This window comes from Lupinus angustifolius, chromosome LG15, assembly GCF_001865875.1.
Source record: "Lupinus angustifolius cultivar Tanjil chromosome LG15, LupAngTanjil_v1.0, whole genome shotgun sequence".
In the NCBI taxonomy this organism is placed as follows: Eukaryota; Viridiplantae; Streptophyta; class Magnoliopsida; order Fabales; family Fabaceae; genus Lupinus; species Lupinus angustifolius.
In genome coordinates this window covers 2,544,528-2,570,434 of record NC_032023.1, presented here as the reverse complement: position 1 = coordinate 2,570,434, position 25,907 = coordinate 2,544,528, and the positions used below count along the sequence as shown (strand labels likewise).

At 32.4% G+C, this 25,907-nt stretch overlaps 2 protein-coding genes across 6 annotated transcripts; one reads left to right on the top strand and one right to left on the bottom strand.

Moving 5' to 3' along the window:
- Positions 11,735-18,582, top strand: LOC109328136. 3 transcript variants are annotated; one of them, XM_019561441.1, is made up of 7 exons: positions 11,735-11,863; positions 12,752-12,971; positions 13,063-13,846; positions 14,633-14,814; positions 14,934-15,157; positions 15,677-16,007; positions 17,892-18,582. In XM_019561441.1, exons 3-7 carry the CDS (start codon positions 13,102-13,104, stop codon positions 18,333-18,335), a joined length of 1,926 nt encoding a protein of 641 aa, XP_019416986.1. In that variant the 5' UTR covers positions 11,735-11,863; positions 12,752-12,971; positions 13,063-13,101; the 3' UTR covers positions 18,336-18,582. The 3 variants fall into 3 exon arrangements, with proteins under 3 accessions (XP_019416986.1, XP_019416985.1, XP_019416987.1); XM_019561440.1 differs by lacking the exon at positions 11,735-11,863 and adding an exon at positions 12,157-12,326; XM_019561442.1 differs by lacking the exons at positions 11,735-11,863; positions 12,752-12,971 and adding an exon at positions 12,157-12,326.
- LOC109328135 lies at positions 19,106-24,783 on the bottom strand. Of its 3 annotated transcripts, none has more exons than XR_002105398.1 (5): positions 24,512-24,783; positions 23,105-23,347; positions 21,201-21,617; positions 19,482-21,050; positions 19,106-19,393 (listed from the first exon to the last, which is right to left on the bottom strand). XR_002105398.1 is itself a non-coding variant. In XM_019561438.1 (5 exons), exons 1-5 carry the CDS (start codon positions 24,719-24,721, stop codon positions 19,773-19,775), a joined length of 1,929 nt encoding a protein of 642 aa, XP_019416983.1. In that variant the 5' UTR covers positions 24,722-24,782; the 3' UTR covers positions 19,106-19,772. The 3 variants fall into 3 exon arrangements, 2 of the variants coding, with proteins under 2 accessions (XP_019416983.1, XP_019416982.1); XM_019561438.1 differs by having other exon boundaries at positions 19,106-20,402; positions 20,622-21,050; positions 24,512-24,782; XM_019561437.1 differs by having other exon boundaries at positions 19,106-21,050.

The window sequence follows — 25,907 nt, the reverse complement described above, 5'->3', positions numbered from 1 at the left end:
AGTAGTGGGTTAACGGTTTGATCGTTTGTCTCACTTGACATAAATTCTATAAAAATCATAATATTAGTTAATATTATTTAATAATTCAATACTCTAAATTTAAAAATATTATTCATACCTAATTAAACAAATAATAAATAAGATTTTATTACTACAAAATGTCACAAATAAGCTGAAAATGTCGTCAAACAATATAGGTGTTGTTCTTTAATTTCAAGAAAGCACACAACAAGTTTAAATTTAATTTAATAACAAATTTTTTGTTATAGCATAAGTTAACAATTAACAAACATAACTACAAATAAGTTAAAAATATGAATTTTTTTCATCCCAAAACAACATCGTTCTGATTGTTTTTAAAAAATATTTTTGTTGACTCAATTGGTCCAACCAGTTTGACCATATAGGTTACCGATTTTAGGCTTAAATCGACCGAATCGAATCGAGTCAATTTGATTATGATGTAAAATTGGTTGGATGAAATATTCGGACTAGTCAAATACCTAGCTCACAATTGAATTGGTCAAATTGACTGGTCCAACCCGAGTTTTGTAACACTAATATCCAGTGACTCTAACCGTGAGTCCTAACATATTAGGACCGTAAATTTATTAAATACATTATTTTGTAGACAAATTAAAGATTTTTATAATATCATGTCTCGCTTAGGAATGTCAAAAAAACTTGACCCATAGATACTTGTGGAAATACCGCAACGGGTACCCGCAATAATAGCTTATAGGCGGGAGCGGGTTTTGTGATACCCGACCGCGGGTACCCACAAATTTATATATTTAGTTTTTAGTTAAATTTTTATATATATTTATTATTATTTTAAGATTATATATCATATACTTTATTATTATTTCATAATAAATTACACCTATTTAACTAAGATCATAAATTTATGATATAAATATCATATTATTCATGTCGCAATTATTTTTACATATTGATTATTACAAATTATATAAATATATAATTAAAATTAAAAACTCGTTGGATACCCGCTACTCGTACGGGTACCCGCAAATATTACGGGTTTGGGCACAGGAAAGCACTACCCACGCCCATTGTCATCCTTACGGCCACTCTCGCTTCGCTCCACAATATTATTATTTTGAAAACTACATAAAACTTTAACATAAATTTGAACAACTTATAATCTATAAATTTTAAATTTAAAAAATCTCTAAAATTTTAAATTTTAATCATGTCCACCAAACAAAGAAAAATAAATAAATAAAAATAAAGACATTTAATTAAATATATTTTTATTTAAAAATACCTCTTTATTATTATGGGCTCAAGGACAACCAGCTTGGAAGGGCAGCAAGAATTCTGATTCGCAGTGGCAATGGCCAATGCATGATGCTCATAGTCTATATGATCCTAGATATACCTTGGAAGTTCTATTGTATAAGAATGCTACTATTTTAGTCTCATTAAACCATGCGATTATAGCCATGCAACTAATATAATAATTGTTTTGTAGACCAAACCAATATAATGTTTTTTTACAAAAAAATATATTTTAAAATAAGAAGTTATGCATGACAAGTTAAAATATTTTTACACACCTTTGCAATGCAAGGTTATTCTACTAGTAATATTGATAGAGAATACTAAATCGTCCATATTTTTTCTTTTTAAATGGAAGACAAGATGTTGAGGAAATATTATTTTTAACATTCATGCATATAGAGGAACAGTTTTATTAGAACAATTTTTAGAACAATAAATATATTTTTAGAGTTGAGATAATAATTGTGACAACGATATATCTGTTTCAAATAATCATACATTAGTATTTAAAATTAATTAGTTAATGATGATATGAATATTTTAAAAATTAGGATGGTAACAATGACATATGTTTGCGGCAAGTGATGATCTTAAGACCAATTGTGGTAGCTCTACCATGACAAAATACTAGTATTTCAATTTCATATTCGTTTTTTTATCGGCAAAAGGTTAAATATTAATAAAAAATAGTTAGAGATACAAGAGAATCAAAAGAAGAGAAAATAAAAATAAAACACTACAAATAGAAGTTGAGGCATGCTAGGAGGTTTTTCTACTCAATCTAAATAACTTACTGAGTCCTTGCCCCTCTTTCCGTCAATCCAAAACCAAGATTTAACCCTTACAGATTCCATAGTTTGATGAATAGAGGATTTAACCAAATTAAAGATAAGATCACTCCTAGTTAGTCAAATTGCCCAAATTGTAGCTAACCAAATTACACTCCAAAGTCGTGAACCATGCTTCTGAGATACCATGCCCATATGATTAATGAAATGATGAGTGAGATCAAGAGGTAGAGCGATGTTGATGTCCAACCATTGATAGATAAGTTGCCAAACGAAATAGGAGAAATCACAAGAAGAGAAAAGATGTGAGAAGTTTCGAAATGCTTATTGCAAAGTTGGCAAAGAGAATCTCCTCCATGAGCTAGAGAAACCCCCTCCTAATAAGCCTCTATCATTGGTAGCGTATTCTTGAAGAGCCGCCAAGCAAGAGAAGTGACCTTCAAATATGCTTTTGATTTCCAAAGAAGGTGGAGAAATGGCCTTTAATTTCATATTCTACATATGATAAGCTATTATGGCAATGTAATTACTATAATATCTGTTATGTTATTTGTAAATCAAATTAATATATATAATTTGATTTTTGTAGGTGTCTCTTTATTTTTTGGATAAAGAATTAATCTCTTTCAGGAGTGTGTTTGTTCCTTCCAACAAGTATTGCTCTCATGTTTTGAACCCTTGATATTTTGGTTATCTTAGGGATCTAGAGTGACTTTATACTATTCGATCAACGCCTGATATATATATATATATATATATATATATAATTTGATTGTGTACATGAAGAGTGTGGTCTAACGTAAAAAAATGTTTTGTAAAAAATATATTTAGTTTAAAATATTTTTACACATTTGTGTAACACGGGAGTACATTCACTCTCCAAAAAAAGTGTCAAGTAAAATTATGAAATTTAATACTAAAAAATATTGAATAACATCTTTTTAAGGTAATGCATATTTTAATATTATTTATAAAAAAAATAGAAGATGCGCGAAGTCACCAAAACAACCTGATCATGAACTCATCAAGTCACGTTGTATAATAATAGACTCGTTGGTGCTATTTCCAAAACGTCACAACATTTATAATCAAAGAGAAAAAATGTGAAAGACTTAATAAAACACTAGTTCTACTGATTTAGTTATGAATGTAATATCTATGTATCAATGGTATAAATATTTATACACAGTTAATATATTATCCATTATTCATTTAAATTACCAATAATGTAATTTAAGATTTATAAGTCAATAATGGTTGATGATATACTAACATAGTACAAAATTCCTCTGAGTTAATACATTTTTTCTCTTTGGTTATTGTCTTTATCTACCTACAATGTAGTATAATTAAGTTCATGCCTCTCAATTAAACCCAAAATTCAATACAAGTTTGTAATAGAGTATTTGTGGCAACAAAGTTTGCAATAGTTGCATTGTCTTACATTTCATATGTTATTCTATTTTACCATGTTTAGTATATGGTTGGCATTTGGATCAATTATTGTATTGCACAATATGTCATGTCCATTATAAGTTTTATATTTTACTCTACAATAAATGCATTTGGTTATTAAATGAATGCATATGTATTTTAAAATTTATTATTAATGACCTTTTTGTCCCAAATACATACGGAAATCAAGAACCTTCATTAATATGATTAGTTTTATTAGATAGGTTAATAATTAGAAATAATTTTTTTCAAAATGTCATTTATTATTATGACTCACTCATTTCCTTTTTCCATTATTTGTTAATTACTGAGATATATTAGTAAAATAATCAACTGAATTATTTAGAAATTTGAAAAAGCTATAAAAAAAAATCACCTTTAATAGCCTCATGAGGAATTACTTTATTAACCTAGTACATACTTTGAAGCCAAACCTTCCATAGATCTTGAGAAGGAAAGATTGGTTTCAACTATCATTGACAATTTGGACTAAGTTTATGAGGTTCGTCTACCCGCACGTTTTAGGCAGACAAAACATGAAAAATATGTTCATTTGCCTTAAAATGTCCGTCCAACATGCCACTTTTGCCCACGGACATTTCAAACGAGCGGGTAGGGCGGCCCACAAGCATCATTAAATTTTTGGGCCAAAAGGCCCACTTGTAACTCTAAGAGAAGGGACATAACAAAACCTCATCCTCAACTTTTGCATATTTAGAAACTAGAGATAGACATAACAAGAAGTGAATTTGTTCATCAACCAGAAATCAAGAATGCAAACATGACACATTGTCACATGAGTTTTCTATGTCTCATACTCTTAGGACTAAAGTTTATGAGCTTCTAAGGCCACCCATTATTAATAGACATGAGATTTTATTTAAGTTCTATGCAACCCTTTTATTTGATATATTTAGCTGAAGTATAACTCAGGTTTCTCTCGGTCAAAATGATGGTTATCTTTGTTGTTCATTCATCCATAACCACTTTTCTTTTTTGCTTTATAAGTTGTAGTTTTCAAAGAACAAAATCATGTTGTTCATTTTATCATCTATTTTCTTATATCATAGTCACCATTATAACATTTTTGAATCCGATACTATTGGTCTAGTTCTATTGGTAGAAGGGAAAGGATTTTTTAAGGGTTAAGGCATCATTCTTTAAAATAATAACATTAGTATATGTATAGGGTGTTTGCAAACTAGTGTCTTATGTTAAAGAATCAAATAAAAAAACATTCTTTAAAATAACATTAGTATTATATATAGGGTGTTTGCTGACTAGTTTTGCAATTATTTTATTGTGTTCTTGGATTATGTGTATTGATATCTTGACACTTACAAATATTTAATCATTTTAACTTTTTTCTAATTTAGGCAGCCTTCAAACCTGCACTCCTTATGCTTAGTGCGAGCAAGACGAAATATTTCAAAATGGGCATGTATATGTCTGCCCTAATTTAGGTAGACATTATATGAGCATGAACAGGACGGATATGATAGTCTTAATTGTCAATACTAGTTCCAACTAATAGAATAAGAGTCTAGTATGGGAAAAGAGAGTTTTTTCTTTTTTCTTTGTTTTGAAGAGTAAAAATATATATTTTATAAAAGTATATCATATTACTTTCATAGATGAAATTAAGTTATATATTTTCCATTTCCTTGTGACCCATTTTGCCAATACAATCCTTCCTTCATACTAAAGATAAGCAATTAGATTTACATTGAATTGTTTCAATGGTAGCTTTTTAACTACTCTTTTCTCCTGGACCATTGATTAATAGCTCCAAATAGTGTTTTAAATTGTGATTTTGGTTATGTGTATTTATCACATCAATTACAATAAATTGTATGAAAATGTGATTAGTTTGGTCGCATTGTTGAGAATCCTAAAATTACAAACATTTTGGCCATAGTTAGAGAGTGTAAATATTTTGACCACAGTTACATAGTGAAATTTAAAACACTCGCTCCTAAGTTATTTTCCAATTTGCAAAGCGTGTCACTAGAGAGAAACCATTAATAAAAACAATATCATTTTGGTATGATGGTTGCACATTATTGGAGAAAAATACTCATTTTTTGCTTATTTATTTTATGCTCTAAAGATAAACAAAAAAAAGATATCATCAAGGAATAGGAGGTGAGAAATGCAAAGCACATAGGGAATGGAGTATCTCCTGGTATAAGGATATAAGTTATTTCTTTCTGCCAGTGAAATCATGACATGTGTCATGTTTCATCATTTTCTATAAAAATATTTTTAAAAATAAACAAAATAGCACACATGTCACATTTTTATTGGCTATAGGAGATAAGTTATCTCCTGATATGAGGAAATATATTATTCTCAATAACAAATAAGGAGATTAAGGGTCCCTTTCTCTAATGCCATGAGAGGGGGGGAATCATGTTTTTTCCACCATTCCATAGGAGTTTGAAAAAAGTGGTGGTAATGCAAGCCATGACCAAGTTCACAAAATGAAGGACAAGTTTTGCTCCTAGAGGAATAGTCTAAAATAAAGTCCAATGAGAGTCTATTATAAGCATTTTCGAAGTCAAACTTTATTAACATGAAACCACTCTTTTTCTTATAAACTTCTTCATTGATTGGACAATTTCATGATAATGTTGTCTTTGATGTTCCTCGTGAGAATAAAGCTTTGCTTGATGAGGGGAAATGGAAGGTTCAAGAAAACTCTTATGATTGAAAAAATAATGGTAAAAGAATTTACTTAAAGTTGATGAACACTATCATCATCAATCTAGATCCTTTTCAGTACTAGAGGATTCATGAATGGGGTTCAGTTGTCCTATTTTTTGTGTCCTGTTTTATTCAAATCCAATGAAAAATTGATACATACTTAAAAAAAAAAGTAAAAAAAAACATAAAATAACATTTTTATGTTATTTAGTAGGATGTGATTGACTTAAGACATGAGGACAAAAAATTTAGGAATAGAGGATCCTGATTCAAGGATTCATTACTAGGTTGAGATTATGACATGTGAGACAAATAAATTTCTACGGGTTATAATTTTAAATTATTTTGTATTAAAATAATTTTTAGATTTAACAAAGTTTTATTTCTCCTCATATTCTAGTGTTTAGTCATATCCATCATTTGTATTTCAATAAGTAACTCTCTATTCAATAAAAAAAATATTTTTTGCTTAAAACAAATTGTGCTATAAACAAACGTGAAAGACACATGTGTAACTAATGTTTTCCACAACTCATATATAACTTAAACTTCTATGGCTCTAACCCCTATCTTTTCACAAACCCTAATGCTCTATTTGTAACAATAGAAATAAGAGAGAAAGAGAAGGAGGGGAGAGAAATTAAAGAGAAATGTTTTCTGTCTCTCCTTTGGTTTAGAGGAGAGTATGGGAAGAGAGAAGAAAAAATGGAGTGAGACTCGTCTATTTTATTTCTCTTCTCATGTGGAGAGAAAATGAAATGAAGATCGATTTCTTAAATTATGTCTCTATCAATTGTAATGAATCAAAAACAAAAAATAATAATAAATATTTAATTTTTTTTATTAACATTGCATGTTTTCATTGGCGTGTGACAAGATTTTGCAACATTGTTTGTGATAACATACTTTTATTTGATATGTTTTAGAGAAATCTTTCTCCTCTCTTTCTCTTCTTTTTATCTAAAATCAAACAATACAAAAATCTACTATATTTCGTATCTATTCCTCTCTTTTCAATCACTTTCTTACATATTTCTACATTCTTATCTTCTCTTTACAACCAAATAAAACCTAAGTGAGATAAGACACAAATGAAATAGTTTCTTAGACCATATTCTATGCCTCTAATAACCCCTAAGTATGTCACCATATATCCTAATAAAAAAATTAAAAAATGAAGCAAAATTAATTGCAAGAAAAGTTGCTAGTATGCTTTAAAATAAATATCTCATGAAGATGATAGTATATGTTACATCCATGTGCATATCCCTTAACTATTAAGGATATGTATGTTCATGTGTATAAGAACATTTATGAATTGTAAGAAAAGTTGGTAGGTTCATGTTAAAGCTTACACATTTGCATGTTCAATGTAAGGGTGTATATGAAGTTGGTTTGACTAAAACTTTGTATCTACTATTTATTTATGGTATGAATCTATCATGATCTATTGAGGAGTATGTCAGAAATTAATAGTTTAAATATTTATCAAATTACTTTATTTATTATTAATAATTGGTTTTGAAATAAAACTTTCATACAAAAGCTATATTTATTGAGATGAAATATTCTTCAATGCAATGCATGTGTTATTCTATGACATCTAACTTTTTGATTGAATCACTTTTTTAATTAAATTTACGTGAGGTTAAATGGTGTTTAAAACTTTTGGTTTATAAAGATAGATATCAAATTGAGGTTGAGGGACCAACAAGATGTTGTTTAGTGGTGTAAGGTCTCATTGGATCTCTAAGGTTGATGGTTCGATTCTTGTTAACGATACTTGTTGGGAGGGACAGTCATAAACCCCGAAAAAGATTAGTTTTTTACTAAAAAAAGTAAGGAGATACTTTTGGTAGTACAAAAAATGGATCAAATTAAAACATAGTTTGATACTAACGAGAATCTACCAGGCAAACACATGAGACAATTAGCTAGTTCAATCCAATAAGTTTTGACAAATAATCTTTAACCAAATTAACTCATCAAGTTAAAAGATAATAAATGAAAGAGTTGAGGAAAAAGAGATTCATGCATAGAAATGTCTTCATTAATTCACTCTCAAAAGAGCTCCTCAAATCCTTACCACAAATCTAAAATTTTCCACTAATTAAAGACCATGTAATATTATTTTCACAACTAATCCCATGACAACTTAAGTACTATTTTCACACATAAAAACAGGTTGTAGTTTCGAAGTTCTAACCTCGTTGTAGACTCAACATAAATTTACAAATAGATTCTCGAATATCCAAATGTTAAATAATCAACTTCTGGGAGTGATATTTGTTAGAAAGAGGAGAATATGTTCATAAATTTATGTTTCTTGAGGAAGATTGATACACCTATAGGACATTATATTAAGCATTATTTAGGTTCAAATCTCTACAAATGTACTCTAGCTCCCACAACGGTATTTATTTAAAAAAAAAAACCTGAAGAGATATAAAAATGTGAGAAAGATAACTAATTAAAATATTACATAGCTAGTAAAGTTTTGGGATAAAGAATTAGGAAAAAATGACAAATAGTGCATTATTAGTTAAGAGAATTATTAGAAAAAGTAGATATAAAAGTGGGAATTGATAACACTAATGCACTAGGTATAAAAAACTACAAACACTTGATAATAAAATTAAGTGAATAATAAGTATTAAATATTTCTTAATAGTGACGTATCTTGAGGTAAAGGTTATGATGGGTGATAATATTTAATTATACTTTATAAGTTAGATCAATTGAATAATAAAAATTATACATTGATTTAAAGTATCGTTATTTGTTCTTTTAAAAACTTAAACTCATTCATGATTGAATTAATGGTAAAATATTCAGTTATTTCATTTTCAATATAAATCATCATATTGTCTATAGGAAATTTACCTTCTATCTTACTACATAATTTTATTTGAGTGTCTTCATTGCTTAAAATGATCTTTTTGTAATAGCTAAACTATAATAGTTAATATGAGACAGATAAATAGATCAAACAAATAATATGTATTATTTTCCTAATATTGTCAAAGTTGCACTAACTTCAGAGATGATTGATAGTTTTTTAAACATGAATAACTAATGATATCAATAATAAAATATTGGCATTGATATCTTAAGTAAATTTTCTTTTGCTCATTTAAATCCATATGGTAGTATAGGTTATCAATTAAATAATTTATAAAAATCCGTTTAATATTTTTTGTCAAAAAAATATGTGATCATTGTAATCTATTTCATAAGTGTAAAATCATTATGAACTCAAATAAAGTAATAATATTATAAACAATATCAATATTTATACATGTAACATAATTTGATCTATTATTTATAATTTTTAAAGCATCATACAAATTGCAAAGAGTAAAAACTATATAAATTTGAAAAAAGTAAAAAAAATAATAGTGTAACCGGGAAAAATATCGAGAGGGCAATTGCCCCCAAGATAATCCGCCATTGTTTCTTAATATAATCTAGGGACATGAACATACCCTTTTATGAATTTGAGACAAATTCATATGTCATGTCCATCTTAAAACCAGTTAACAAACTTGGAGTTAGCATGGGCTTTGATTAAAAGAGTCTATCATTTTAAACCACAAATAGTAGGTAATTAAATGCAATTATCAAGCAATTGATAGAAGCATAAGGCTTTATAGGCATTTCAATTTCAACACTAATAGGAAAACTGAATTCTAGAAACAAGGTAAATTTTCAGCATATTAATTTCAACATAACAAAACAACATAAACCTTTAATATGAAGGAAAAGAGAAACAAAGTAAAACCAAATTCTATAAACATAGGGGTTCGTGGTGGATGTGGTTATTGTCTTCATGGGATCATGCACTGCCATCGTCATCATTGTGAGTGTGAACATGGCTTGTGGGTGTTGCCATGGTCTCTTCGTGGACTCATGCTCGACTCTGCTCGTGGCGACTATCTAGTATGTCGTGATCATCGTCCAAGTGTCACAACTCTCCTATGTTTTGAGAATGAGAATCGACATTGGGTGAACTAATTCGGATTGAGCTAGGAACAAGGTGAACGAGTTTGAGTTAGACAATATTTTTTAATTAATCAATTGTTACTTTTTCACTTAATCGAGTACAAACGCTCTAAAAATATGCAAGTAGACTAAGCAAAATGGACTAACGAGTCAAACGAGTCGGCTTTATCCGTTTTGCCAATGCTACATAAACGAGCCCATAGCTTATCATGGTCTGGTCATAAAGCAACACTTTTAAGTTGTACATTGCTGCATCACCAATGCCCAAATTTTCAAACTCTATCTTTCCTTTGGACAAAAAAGGTTAAAAAGGTATTGAGCACTGCCCAACATTGAAATAAACTATGTCTAATGATAAATGCAATTAATATGTATCTTAAACCCTAAGTTACAATAACCCCACTAACACCCATTATGTCCTGGACTTCCACTTATCAAAAGAAAAATAAAAGGGTAGAGAAGGTTTATTACTTAGGGGCCTAGCTAAGTATTGTAAAGTAAGCACATAGTATTTATATCTTGCATGCCACCTACACCATAAAAATATAAAGTGCACAAAAAAAAATACAATAGTACTAAATATTTCACAAGGTAGATGATAATGAATGGACTTAGTTTATATGGTAAGTATATCTATTTTTCTATTAAGTAAGAACCTATATTCGAGTTTTATGTATAGATAAATAAGTGTTATTTTTTTATTAGAATATGATTTACAATGGTACAATCCAAAACTTGTCCTTAATTGGTTTCATTGCTTATTTATATTCGTTTATAATTTCCAATAATTTAGCTATACAAACCAAAATTCACTCTAATAGTCCAACTCTATCATTTGGTTTCACAATCTCAAAATAACAATCCCCAAATCAAAACATTCTTCAACTTTTCCTAATAGTAAACTTATAATAAGAATTTTACCTCAAATGACTTTTGTTACTTGAGACAAGTTCAATATTTTTTTTTGTACTATTAAGGGTATTTGCTCACATTTAGACAAGAGATTAATTAAGATGTATGATTGTCTTTTTCAATAAGTGTTGCTCCCATAAATAGAACCATTGTCCTTTTGGTCATCCTGACAGAGTCTTACACTACTAGACCAACACATTATTGATAATGTATATTCAATATATTAATAAAAGAGAGAGGATACTTAAAAAATATACTCTATATTTTAGTCATTAGTTCTATGAAAATTTAATAATTTACGTGATTTGAATTACTCAATACATCTAAACTATTTCATAAAATGAATGACTAAGAATGGATTCGTATGTCCAAATTAAGATTATCATTAAATGTAATTCCATACAACTAACTAGAGTTCTACTACCATAACCAATGTCCAAAACCAGGTAAGTGTCTGATGTCAGATACAGCTTTCAGAAAAAAGTGCTTTTTCTCAGTCCTCACTTTTCTTTATTTCTCTCCTTTTCAACTTATTTTTCTGGCTTAACTATCCCCACTCACTTATTATCACCACCCTTTTTTTCTCTCTTTGCAAAGCTCATATACCTTATGCTCTTATTCCACATGCTAAGTAAACATCATAACCTTCCATGCTAAATACAACTTCAACCATGTGCTTCGGCATGCTTTCATAGGTATCAACCTTCTCTCTCTCTGCTGTGTTCTTTGTGCCACTTCTAAAATAAATACATAGAAAATGGTCCATGCATATTATTCATATTAATATAAAAAAGATCGATTTAGTGCACGAGACTTAAGTATAGTAGATATTAATATGAAAAAGACTTCTTTCTCGTATTAGAGAAGTTGTATTTAAGGTATCATTATATTTAAAGGGTATACTATCCTTACTTTTTGATGTACTTTCCTCTCGAGTAAATCATAGTCTTATTCTCGTGAGTGAATATTATTAGTATTAATATAGTAAATATAAATAATGGGGTTTGGTTTGTACTTTATAGTGTTTGGTCCTCTTCTTTTTTCTTCATTGGATGCTTCTCTTCATATTTCTCTCGGGTTTCGAGAACTTTCTCTCTCTTTGTTCTCTAAAGCATCAACAAACACAGTGAAGTGGGTTTGTTCTCTTGAATGCACTAGGTTTGTGTTTCACATAACTTCCATGTCAGAACAATTGTTTTCTTGTCTCTTTTTTTTCTTTATTGTTTATGTCAAGTTTCTCTACAATGTTAGATTCTTTGTCATAACCCATTTCAATTTCCCATTTGGATCTCTAAAATTTTCTCTTGTATTTGTTATTATTATTACTTAATAGCTAATAATAACTGTAGATTTTGATCATGGAAATTTTTTACATTGTGCTATTATCCTCAGTGAGATTTTTCATGAGTGTGATGCACATACTGTTTTTTAGTTATTTTATGGATTTTATCAATTCATGCAAGAAATATAATGGAAAAGTCAATGAAGATTGTGGGTATGAAACTGTGAGATATTTTATATTGGGGATTTTGTTACTATCTTTATGTCTTCTTTGTGATTTATATAATTATTTGTTTTTGTAGGTGAAAGAATAATCAGTTATTGAAGGTTGAAAATATTATTAAATTACCAGAATCTGTTAATGAAGCTGACCAACTAAGCTCTTTGCATTACAAAGATCATTGATTACATAGTAAAGTTGAGAATACATAGGAATCTTTGGGACTTGTGAGGTTCTTAATCCACAAGTTATTATACCTGGACCCTGATTGAAAAGTGGTGTTATCTGATGCAAAGAAAAGTGTAATAGTAGTTTCTGCTTTATAAATTTTTCTAGGAAAATTAGTATAACAACACTGTTGATTGGGTTTTCTTTGGTATCTGTTATATTTAGCTGTGGAAAGTGTAGCAAACTTATCAGCTATCTTGCAAAATGGGATGTGTAATGTCGAGTATGGAAGAGGATGGGAAGATCGGAATCTGCAAGGAGAGGAAGAGGCTAATAAAACAGTTAGTTGGTATTAGAGGGGAGTTTTCGGATTCCCTATTGGTCTATTTGAGGGCATTGAGGAACACTGGTGCCACCCTTAGACAATTAACGGAGTCCGATTCATTAGAAATCGATACTCCCTCTAATGACTTGGCCGGGCCGCCTTCTCCACAACCTCGGCTGCCTCCATCCCCTCCACCACCACCACCACCGCCTCCTTTTATTTCTGACAAGCAAGGCTCCCAAGAGGAAATCGTAGAGCACGATTACAAGGATGTTCATGGAATGGAAATTCATCCAAGTATGAGCTCATTATGGCCATTTTCACCCACTCATCACAATTATGAAGTAGTAGAATCAATCGAGGAGGAGAGTTGGGAAGAAACCAAAACAGAATTCGAGGATGACGAGATGGAAGCAGCCGTAGCAAGAGTTGTAAAATCATGCAGTGGGAAGCAGAAGGCCAAAGAACCAGTTGATGATAATTCCTTGGCAATGAGCTTGTATAGAAAAGATACTAAAGCTATGCCCATAGTGGTTCGAAAAAGTGCAAAAACGTTGGAGGGTATAGTTAAAGAGTTAGATGATTATTTCCTCAAAGCATCAAGATGTGTAAAGGAAATTGCTGTTCTTATTGATATCAGTGTAGGAGATACTCTTCGGTGGCAGAATTCTGGGCATCACAACAGTAAAGCTACTTACCCTTTTCCTTTTAGCATTTCGGAAGTTCCATAATGTTATATTAGGTGTTCTTATTGGATGGTCTTTACCCTTTGGCTCTTTTCTTTTCTATATGCGAACTTCATAGTTTCATTTTCTGTTCATAACCCATTTTTCAATACTAAAAAACTGACATTAGTTGCTTTTTTTGAAGTAGAAAATTTCATAGCATATGTAATAACTTTTCTATCTTTATGAGTTACTTCACTTTTAGGATTTTGTTGTAGTTTTTTAGAGGTCAGACCATCAAAGAAAATCAGACAACGGTAGATAAATCTAAGAAATTGAAATTATGATACCTTCAATTTAAGTTATGTTGTATTAAATCTATATGCAATAGCCTTTCTTGTTGATTAGTCATTAATTCTTCAAATGACATAGTAATGTGCATCTTATTTGGAGTTTGTATCAGCAAACTTACTTACAATATTTAATACTTAACTCATGACTTGTTGGCAATTTGTTGCCAAAAGACAATTGGCATGTCGTTTGATTTTAGTTATCCTGAAACCATTTTTAGCATCGATTAATTGATTGATTTGACAAAGATCGAAAGTTTAATTATCTCTTCGATTTTCTTAATTTCATCTATCACCTATCTACTAATCTGGCTTCATACTTAATCTGCAAGTTAATTTTCCGTGGAACACCCTGTCCTGTTGCAATCTTATAGTTGATGTTTATTTTTTACATCATTCAATCCTCAGTGGTATTGGCGGGTGATATTTTCTTACTATGACTTTGTTATTTGTAGGGAAGGGAGGCAACTCAGCAAAGGTCTTCAGCGTACTCTCATGGAGTCGGTCTAAGTCACCCCACTTTACCAGAGATGCTGCCGAGTGTTCTGCTCCTGGTGAACCATGCAGGCCTGGAGCTCATTGTGCCACACTTAAAAAATTATACGAGGCAGAGAAGAAACTTTTCAAGGCAGTAAAGGTACGGCAATAGTAATAACAATGAGCCTGATGGGTGCTGATTTTTAATATGCATTTAGTCCTTTTTTTCCGGACTTTACATACGTTGGCTTGATTTTGTTTAAATGTCATATAATGTAGGAGGAAGGAATTGCCAAATTGGAGTTTGAGAGGAAATCGCTATTATTGCAAAAACAAGAGGATGAGAACATCGACTGGGTCAAGATTGAGAAAACTCGATCAAGTGTTAAGAATTTGGAGTCTGTTATAGAAAGCCAAGGGCAGTCCATCAGTGAAACAACTTCATCAATTTTGGAACTTATAGATCAGGAGCTTACACCCCAGCTGGTTGCGATAACGGCAGGGTATGTTTTTCAGAATATAATGCATTAGACTTTCTCCAACTTCATGCCGAATATTGTTTTCTTTTGGAGATATTTAACGATGGTTCCATTTTGCTATTTCTATCGCATTATGGTTGCATCATTGATTGTCTTCAGTGCAGTTGCTCATTTGGTCTAAATCCAGATGTTTGAGAAACCATATATCTGGTTACGCATGCCACACAAATTTAATGAAAATGAAGAATTGGAATTCCTCTCTAAATAAAGAAATACGTACAAAAAATGATATCTTAATTATTATGTAAGTAATCAGCAAATGAAAGATTTATGATGATATGTTGAATTTACATGATAAAGAAAGAGAGGAGGTTCAAAATACTTGCATGTTGAATTTAGCCGATGAAGGATTTAATCTCTAATGTCACTTTCTTGCCCTGTGCTGAAGATCTTCTAGAACTATTTTCAGTAATTTAAGCAGTGAAACAATTGCATCTGAATCTTGTGTCGGGGAATGCCTTAAATTCTTGATTATTTTTACAGGTTGACACATATGTGGAGCACAATGCATGAGTGTCATCAAGCCCAAGAACTCATCTCCCATAAGCTAAGTAACCTCAGTGATAATCAGAACGCACTACTAAATTCTGAATATCATCACCAGGCTACGGTTCAGTTCGAGGTCGAGGCCTCTTATTGGTATAATGGCTTTTGCAAACTTGTAAAAACTCAACAGGCATATGTCAAGACCCTTTGTAAGTGGATTCAGCTCACCAAACACCTGAGAGATGGCGGTGAAGGCAGTGATAATTCCTCTACGATTCGAACCATCTGTGCACAGTGGAAGGATGGCCTTGAGCAATTACATGACAAGGTACAAATTTGATATTAGTCTTTTTGTTTTTCCTTTTCCCTGTGTTTTGTTCATTTGTTTGAAGGGAAAAGTATAAATCCTTTTCGATCTGTTGTGCTATATACTTCACGTCTTTCTTTCAACATCGAGAAATCATGTCTTTTTCCTTCAAAATTCTAACTATTATAACTTCTTTTTGTTGTCTGAATTATTGCTGCCTCCTTATTGCTTTTTTATTGTTATTCCACCCACAGTACACGGGCTTTCGCTCTGCAATTCCATGAAAATACAGTTGCTTCATAGCTCAAAGCTTTTAATTTTGTCTCGGTTGATTAGTTGTAGAGCCAAAACAAAAGAAGCTTAGCCCAAGCATCCAATAGTTCTTGGTTCCAGACTTGTAAACTCATAAGCAGCATCAAAAACTTACCAATTTTTGTTGAGTCTGTGAGTTTGATTATGTCATAGTCCGAGTTCTTATGCTAGTTAACACGATTGGGTGGCATAGGGTTATAAATTCGAGTTAACAATTAGAGTTTGACAACCAAGCTTAATTTTGCTTTTATAGTATAGGGTAGGATCCAGTTTGGCCTTTCTGAATTGTTAGAGATATAAACCATACTTGTGCCCTCACAAACAGGTTAAGCTTTAAGGTCAAGTTAATTATGGACAGTTCGACACGGTTTCAAATTCTGACCGAGTGGTCATGAGTTCGATACATGTCACTGTTATTAGCTTTGCCATCGTCATTTTAGTCACCAGCATGACAATACCATTTGTCATGACAAATTTACAACCAGCACAGAATTGCAATTACTACTTATGCAAGCGCTGTCACCAATCACCATTATTTACCCAACCGCACGCATCTTCATTGCCATTAGTGGTTCTAATGGTTTGCTCTCGAACTATGCATACATAAATTCATGAATGTCACAATAAGTCATTAATACATAGTGCCGTATTTTCATGGATTTTGTTTTATGATCCTAGTTCCACAGATCTAGTGCCAAGATTTATGTGTACAATGCCTTATTGGTAGTCCATGGAAGTCCAATATACTATGAAGAGAATCTCGGAGAATTTATAGATGCTTTATTTGATTGTTTCTTTACTGTCTTGTCTCTTTGTTGAGTATCATAGTTCTTCGCATTCGTATATATACATTAGAATGTACTTATGGATAGGAGACGACTTTCGTGTTTTTGTCAAGACGGAGAAATAAAAATGCAACACATTTCCTGTATTCTAGTGGCAAAGAATCTAAAAACTACATATAGTGAAAAAGCCTGTAAGCCTTTTAGAATTATACTATGTGATACAAGTGAAGGTCTTTAATTAAGATTTGATTTCAATGTTAGGGAGAGGAATTTGAAGTACTCTTTCCCCATAGCTATCTATAGCTTGCTAACTGATTCGGAATTTCATATTCTTGTAAGTTTAGATTGTTGTCTCCATCATTAGCACCCTTTTGCTGTATTGAAATATTGTTTCATCATTATTGAGCTACCCGAAGTTGAATACCGATAAATAATTGAAGATTCAATATTCTGTTACAACCACAACCAAACCTTAATCCACTAGGTAGGGTCGGCAAGATTCAATATTCTGTTATGTAGTAATTATGTCTCCTTGTAGTATTTAACAAGAAGAAAGGCGGGTATGGTATGCCTACAATCGGAGAAGTTAGAAGCTCTGAAGGCAAGGGTAAAATTATGTTATGGGGTTATGTTGCACTTTATAGTTAAAGCTTATGTTCTTTGCCCATAAAGTTTTGATTTCTTCAAAATATTAATTGTTTCATTGCATTATAAATGTGTGAACTGTGAAGTGTTTCTTAATCTGAGTGGACTTCATCCTTGTGAATAGTAAGATTATTAAATGTCTGGTATTCTGCTGTGGTTACAGGAGGCCGCCGAAGCAATCAAAGACCTTTTGTCATCTATCCGTTTGATAATTGCCCAGCAGGCTGAGGAAGATAACATTCTGAAAAAGTTGGAAAAACTTGAAAGGAGGTTGGAGAGATGCATGAACTCCCTAACTGAGATGACGAAAAAATTCGAGGGGAGCTTCGGAGATGATGGCGATATACCTGTTAATATGAGCCCCAGGCATCCATTATCTCTTAAAAAAACCAAAGCAGAAACCTTAAAGAAGCAAGTGGAAAGTGTGAAGACAGATTATCTTGATTCTATCCAATGTAGTAGGGTCATGACACTGAATCACCTCAAAACTACACTTCCTCCTGTTTTCCAGTCACTGATGGCATTTTCTCGTGCTTCAGCCGAGGCAATTGACGGCCGAAATCTGGAAAAGCCAGAGGAATGCAGTGATATCTCATCACAAAGCTAATAGGTTTTCTTTGGTATGGTGCTTCAGATAGCAGTCAGCTTATGCTTCATGCTGATATGAGCAGAAAAAAATTGTGTTGATTTAAATAAAAACTGTGTTGTTCTTGAGGGTTTGTATACTAAAACAAAAATTAAAATCAGAATGCATGTTGAGGCATGCTTCATGGTTGGTTTGTATCACAACAAAGATGATTTTAAATCTACAAGAAACCATCTTATATGATTTGGTAAATTGTAATACAATTTAAGCTAATACAATCATGCCATTAGGAACACTGATCAGGGGTTAAACATATATTCTTTATTTGTCAATTTTAGTACAAGAGCATCATCATTTCATATTTTAGAATTTGTTCATTTTAGAAATGCAAATATTGCAACTTGGGTGGTGAATGACCGTAGATGCTTAAAAATTAGACCATATAAAATAAGAAATTCTCTCTAAATGTTACTCTAAGTTTCTCTTATGAACCAACGTCATGTTCTGGTTTTGGGTAGAGCTAGATCTAAACTTTGGGAAAGCACATCCACTGTCCTAAAAGTGTCCCTAATTATTTTTAGATCAATCACAATAAATAACACATGAAGTAACATAGTTTTTGAGATAGAAGATGTACACCTAAATGTTGGTTAGGTAAACATCTTGCAGTAAGAGAAATAGTCATGAAACTCAGCTCATCCCATAGGGTGTTCAATGGAGGGACCCAATTGGTATATACACACAAAAGGCTTATCTTACCATCTTAGCACATTGCTAAACCCAAAAGAGAATGAGTCCATAAATCATAATGGAATATTAATTAAAATGCAAAAAACATTATGAGTTTTCATAGCTCTAAAAGGTCCAAATATATGGGGTTTATGGAAATACCCTGAGCAGAGAATTAAAAATCCACAGCAAGTTTAGTTTTTCATTCTGATCAAATTATGAAGGAAAATAAAGAAGAAATATAAGGAAAAATGAAGTAGGAACACAAGTTCATAAGGTGCATGCTGGTATAGTCAAATCCAAAGAATAATCTACTTCACTAATCCATGGAGTGTTGTTTAGCTCCAGACCTGAAAAGGAGGTCGATTCCCAACAAGTTGGATTCTTGATAAGCTTCATGTTTAAGTAATATGCCCATATGCTAACATATTTCCACACCCATTGACTTGATCAGTTCATAGCACTTTGTGTCCTTACTCAAAACAAGAACCAACTCATTGACTTGATCAATTTCATTATTGAGAAGTCGTTTCTGAAACTCTTCAATTCTTTGGTTAACCATTTGAGCTAACCAACATAGCACTTAAATATACTCTAGAGTCTGAAAAGGACCAATATTTTCAACTAGTGTGCATAAAGCAGGGCCATATCAACACTGCTCAAAACCAAGTGAAAGATAAGGTAGGTAGCACAACAGTCATATTTCTGTTTTACAGAAATATAAAGACATTACTTCTCAACACGTTTTCGTTTGAGGGAACCACTAAGAGCAGCCTTAGCTTTGGCCCACTCTTTCAATGAAGCAGCATTTCTCATAAACGAGCAAGTTTCACTTACTTCAACGACTTCAGTGGATCTTTCCTTTGGGGTTGTTTCTTCAGTGGTTCTTTCCATTGGTTCTGTTTCATTTTTTTCCTCCACTACTGGAGCAGAAGTAATATCAGTGGCAAAGACATGCTGACTCTTATCAGTTACAGTCTCCCCCGAGTTAAGCCCATCAATAACAACTTCCTTAACGGTATCCTTAGCTACACCACTGTTTTTTCCATCATTGGAATTGACAGGGTACACAATGGGCTCTGTTGCCATTGGTTCTGGGAAACTGATGCCAGGCAAAATTTGTGAAATGCTAAATGAGCTGTTATTCTCCCGAACCAGTTGTGTCCATGATTCCTTTTGCAGCCATGAAGCACCTCTACCAGTCTTCTTTGGTACCACGTTTTTGTCAGTAGGCTCAGCTTCAGTATGCTCTTCTATCACTTGTGCACTGGTAGGCTCAGCTTCAGCATGCTCTTCTATCACTTGTGCACCGGTAGGCTCAGCTTCAGCATGCTCTTCTATCACTTGTGTACTGGTAGGCTCAGCTTCAGCAAGCTCTTTTATCACTTCTGTATCGGTAAGTTTGCTCAAAAGGTATCCATCCCTTTCCATGTTTTGATTTTTTATGTCTGCCTTATTTGGTAACACATTTTTTTCAGTAGGCTGAGCTTCAGCATACTCGTTTACCTCTTGTGTATCAATAGGCCGAACTTCAGCATGCTCTTTTATCACTTGTGTATTGGTAGGTGTGCTCACAATGGATCCATCCCTTTTTGACTTTTTTGCTTTTTTCTTAGTAGATGAAGGTGTGGACGGACTATCAGAACCCTGTTGACCTTTACCAGAATCGAACTTTGGCAGTATGAGAGAGGCATTGAAAGCAGTATTGCCTCCAGCACCAAGAAGTTCTTTCCATGAAGACTTCTGAAAGCAAGAAACTTTAGTTGTTTCCCCAAAGCTACTATCTTCTGAATCACTAGGTTGCCCATCAGATCCCACCTCATGTGGAAGGGTCTGCATACTATTCTTGCCTCCAAGCGTGGTAGACACACCCTCATTGCTTTCCTTTTCCAATTTCGGAAGTGATTTTCTCTTCTTGCTAGTATTGTTATTATTCTTTTTCTTCAGTTCAGACATAGTCTTGCTGGGTTCTTCCTTAACAATTCTTGTTTTATTCAACCATGATTCCTAAATATCCAGAACAACAATTAGACAACAGAGAAAAACGTATTCTTTGTTAAAATGAAACTGGCATTACCAAAATACCAATTAAACACAATCAACATCATTTTATCCCCCCCACCCCACACACACAAAATCAAGGAAAAACAAGCTAACCTGACTTTGTAATATTCTTTCAAGTTCCTCACTACTTGTTAAAGCTGCCTTACTTTTGTTCGTTTGAATATTAATTATGATGTCATCTTCATCTGTTCCGCTACCAGTCTCAGATTCATTGGATTGTACAGCATCAGGTGATTCAAGAGAATCCTGTTGTTTTTCAAGATGCTTGGTGTTGGAAATCTTTTCTTTCTGCAGTAGCTTGTTCATCACAGCATTCATTACGTTGATTTCTTCATCATTCATTCCGCCACTTTCTGCTGCTACCTGATCAAAACATAGCTTTCCCCTTTCTGTGCCAGAAGGACTACAATGCTCCTCACAATCACAGAAATGTACAGGCATTGAAGGCACTTTAATATTCTGGAAACTGTATTTGTGCTTGCCAGTTCCACTGAATGGTATGGATTTCACCTGTACACAGTATATGGGTGGCATGCACAAATTGAGTCATATGATGTAGCACTAATATATTTATATAGAATTAAATATAGGGGAAAGTGAGGATACATTCAATACACTTAAACAATTATACATTCATAAATGATAAATCAATAAAATTTGAGCACCAGTGGCCTGATATAATTGCCTTCAGCCAAGATTCTTTAATAATCACTCAACCAAAACACTGGTTCACTCTTCCTTCAATTTACCCTAAAACACACTGAAATCTAAAAACAAATTACACAGGTAAAGTTGACAGCACCCAAACATACAACAATTTAAATTAATTAAATCTCATCATCGATTATACCCAATAACCCTTGAACCCACCAATTTTCTACAACAGTTTCCACCTAGAAACCATAATATTAATATATTATATTCTAAATCTTTCTGCCATCATACAGCAAAATAACTAGAATTAAAAGAATATTGAACACCACACAATTATTAACAAAGGCATGCAACTTTGATTTTTTCCTCCTTTGGATACATTAGAACTTGGCGGTTTAGATCTCAGCCATTGATGGAACCAGGGTAGTCAACAGCAGGAACTCCTGCCGTATGACTCCTTCACATCCTGTCATGTCATGCAGCCTTGCCAGTCCCCACGATGATCTGTGTGTTGCGTCACTTTTTTATCTGGAGCAGCAAATTGAAGCATCCATATTGCAAAGCAGTAAAAACCAAAGTCTATCCCCAATTTTAGCCATTACAAGAAATGAAATGTAAATCCTGACTTGTTTTTCGTTAAAAGAATAAATCTTAACAGAACAGGAAAGAAATTAAAATGAGAGAGGAATATAAGATATATCCTGCTAAAAAGAGTCTCCAATAGGCAATAATGATGAGCCTTCGAGACTAAAAAAATGTCAGAAAGTTTGCCAAATTTTTCTACATATCAGACAGGTTGTACAGTCCCTCAAAAAACGCATAAGAGAAAACCAAAGAGAGGCCAAAAACACAAATCTATCACATAAAAAATGTGAAATCAAGGTCTTGGAACTGCCCTATGGACCTGTATTGTTTCCTCCTTATTAGTTTTTGAGGTTTTGGTTACACTGTATGGATGCCAAAACTCGGGCAGAGTTCGGTTTTTGCTGTTTGGTTTAATGGTCAGAAAGGAACTGTAAAATGTTTAATGACGCCTTCTCGTCTTTAAACTTTGGGATCTCTTTAATGCTCTGCCCATGGGTTCTTTGTGGGGTCTCTTGTCTCTATGGTAGGCATGCCTAAGATTTGGCATACTTTGGTGCATAACTCTATCTCATTACATAAAATTAGGATCTTCCAATCAAATAATCCCAAGATCGAGTGACTAATATGGCTAGTTCTTATAATTTTAGAAATTACAATGATAATTTCTTAGTTAAATACTAATATAATAGGTGCTTACAATTTAGTGACCAGATGGTGGTTTTGTTTAAAAAATAAAGTAAGCTATATTTGTAGCTCACCTTTCTTAACCCGGGAAAGAAAATGTGCAGCTGCTTTGTCTTCAAACTCTCTTTTCTCTTGTGCATCTCCTCCAAGGAAAGAACTTTGTCACTATCAACATTAGCAGTGTCACTAGTGTCAGGCTGGCTACTAACAGCCTCCTCAGCAGCAGCTTCTTCCCATTCTTTTTTCAAACGTATCAGATAATTTTCTTTCGCCTTCTCAAGTTTCAATTTTCCACCCTTCCACAAACAGCCATTATACTGTAAACAGAAGGAAAAAACAACGAATGTATTGATTATGAACCCTTTTGTACATAAAATTCAGGCTATGTTTGGACAATAATAATACGTGGAAAGGAACAAAGTTACCCCAACATTATCTAGATGATTCATGATAAATAGAATAAATAATAAATTGGGTTACTTCACTCCTTTTATTTCATCCTATTTTATATAATCCAAATCATGAAAGCTAGAATGTGTTCGGTAACACCACCAAAGGGCTTATAAGGTCCCCCACTAGCTTTTTTGACTAAAAATAAACTATCTGTGTAAATGGACTTATTTCAACGAACTACGAGCTTCTAAGCTCGTATTTGATAAGCTGCTTGAAGTAGCTTAGGAGTTTATGACATTTTACACTGATCAGCTAATTTTATCAAACTGTTCTAATTCAATTAGCTAGTTTATCAACTCGTATTTTCTAGCTCCTAGCTTTTAAGCTTTCAACTAGCTTATTTTAGTATAATTGTGCCCAACTCCACCCAAAAACTATCTCATAGGGCGAAGATGCCCAATCTATTAAAAATGACATGTGGGACTTCATTACTTTAACAGACCTCATCACCCCAAGGTATAACTCATCTGGAGCACAGAATAATGGTCAAACAAACATCTGTGGTGACCCAATATGAATAATTGGACCTAACCACCGAAAAGCTAGCTCATAGGAGACGAATGCCCACGCTGTTATCCATGGCTCTTGACTTATATTTTGCTCAAGAACCCCAGGACATCATTAACTTATAAACTAGTCATGCCAAACAAGCCACGAAACTACTCGAGTTAGCAAATAGACCTATAAGCTATTAACTTAAATCATTAACTTATAAGCTAATCATGCCAAACAGAGCCACTAAACTTCTCGCGTTAGCGAATGGACTTATAATCTATTAACTTACATCATTAACTTATAAGCTAGTCATGCCATACAAAGCCACTAAACTACTCGAGTTAGCGAATAAACTTATAAGCTATTAACCTACACCTCATTTCACACCCATTACCTAGTTTTATATTTCCAACCCAATAATCTCATTCTAATACTCAAACAGAACCCTAGTACTATTCCAATTCAGTTCAATTTTCATCAATTTCCATAAACCAAAACAAGGGCATAATGGAATAGTTTAACAGAATCATTACCTTGCTGAAAAGCTTGGAAAGAGATTTAGAATCGGTGGGAGAAGGGAAGAAGTCAACGTAAGCAAAGCTACGACCTTTGGTTCGGATAGTTTGAATCCCATGAACGGTTCCAAGAGAAGAAAATAATCGATGAAGATCTTGAGGGGTTACGGTTTCTCCTAAACCTCCTACAAAGATTCTCACTCTGTTGTTGTTATCTTCTGCCTCCATCTTCACACAGTGATGTGTTTGTGCACAACAGAAGAAGAGAAGAAGAGAATACAATAAATAGGGTTTAGCTTTATGGGCTATTTCGGGTTCTTTGCATCAGTTAGGTGATTTTAATTTTTTTTTGGTCCTTCAAATCATATCGTCCCACTTTATACATTTATGAAGGACTTATCGTTATTTACAGGAATCAAATATTCGACTTTTAATCATTCGGAATTTAGTGAAATTTTATATCACTTGATCTCCATGGTAGGTGATTTTAATTTGTAACTTCAAATTTATTTGGTACTCAATTTTTTACTTATGCTACTCTAATTAAAATCTATTTATTTTTTTGAAAAAGGATGTTAAATTATTTGATTTTGTAGTTAATTTCACTTATGTTTAATATTTTTTATATATTTTAGGTTTTTTCAATTTTTAAGGAATTAAATTTATATACACAAAAATTTTGTAAAAGACTAAAATAAGTTTTTACTCTTATTCTAAACATTTGTTATGATTAATTTTTGGAGCATTTTACATGCATTCATAGTTTTTGAATATTTTTGGAGCATTTTTCATATGGAAATTCTTTGAACTGTATTGAAGTTATGTATTGCCTCCGATCTATATACAATAATTTATTTATGCTCAATTAAAAATATGCCTCTTTGAAAACTAAAACAACGAATGAAATATAAAAATGTGAATATCAAGTGAGTTAAGGGGGAAAGAGTCTTAAAGTTAGTTTGCGAGTTATATTTTAGAGGGAATGAATGAAAATGGAAGGTTTGGGAGTCTTCTCATAAGTGTATTTCATAGTTCTTAAACCTTCCATTTCCCTTCGTTCTCCTCCAAAATCCAACTCCCAAACTAATCCTTTGGGGTGTGAATGTAAGTTTAGCTTTGAAGAAATTTTTTTTTGATACAACCTACCATTTATATAATTTATTGTGATCATGTTAATTTATAAACTAAAGCTTTTATTTGTCTCTTACTCTCTAAAATTAAACTCAGAAATACATACTTAGTCTTATTTGAAGAAATGTGGTTATGCAACAGATAATATAAGAAACAAGAATGGGAGGTGAATGAGAAATGGTGAGTAAAGTTACACTATCATTTAAATAAGGTAACAGTGTTTTTGAATTTCTTTGACACATATATCATTTAAAGTGTTCTCTACCTGGCAAAACAAATTAAA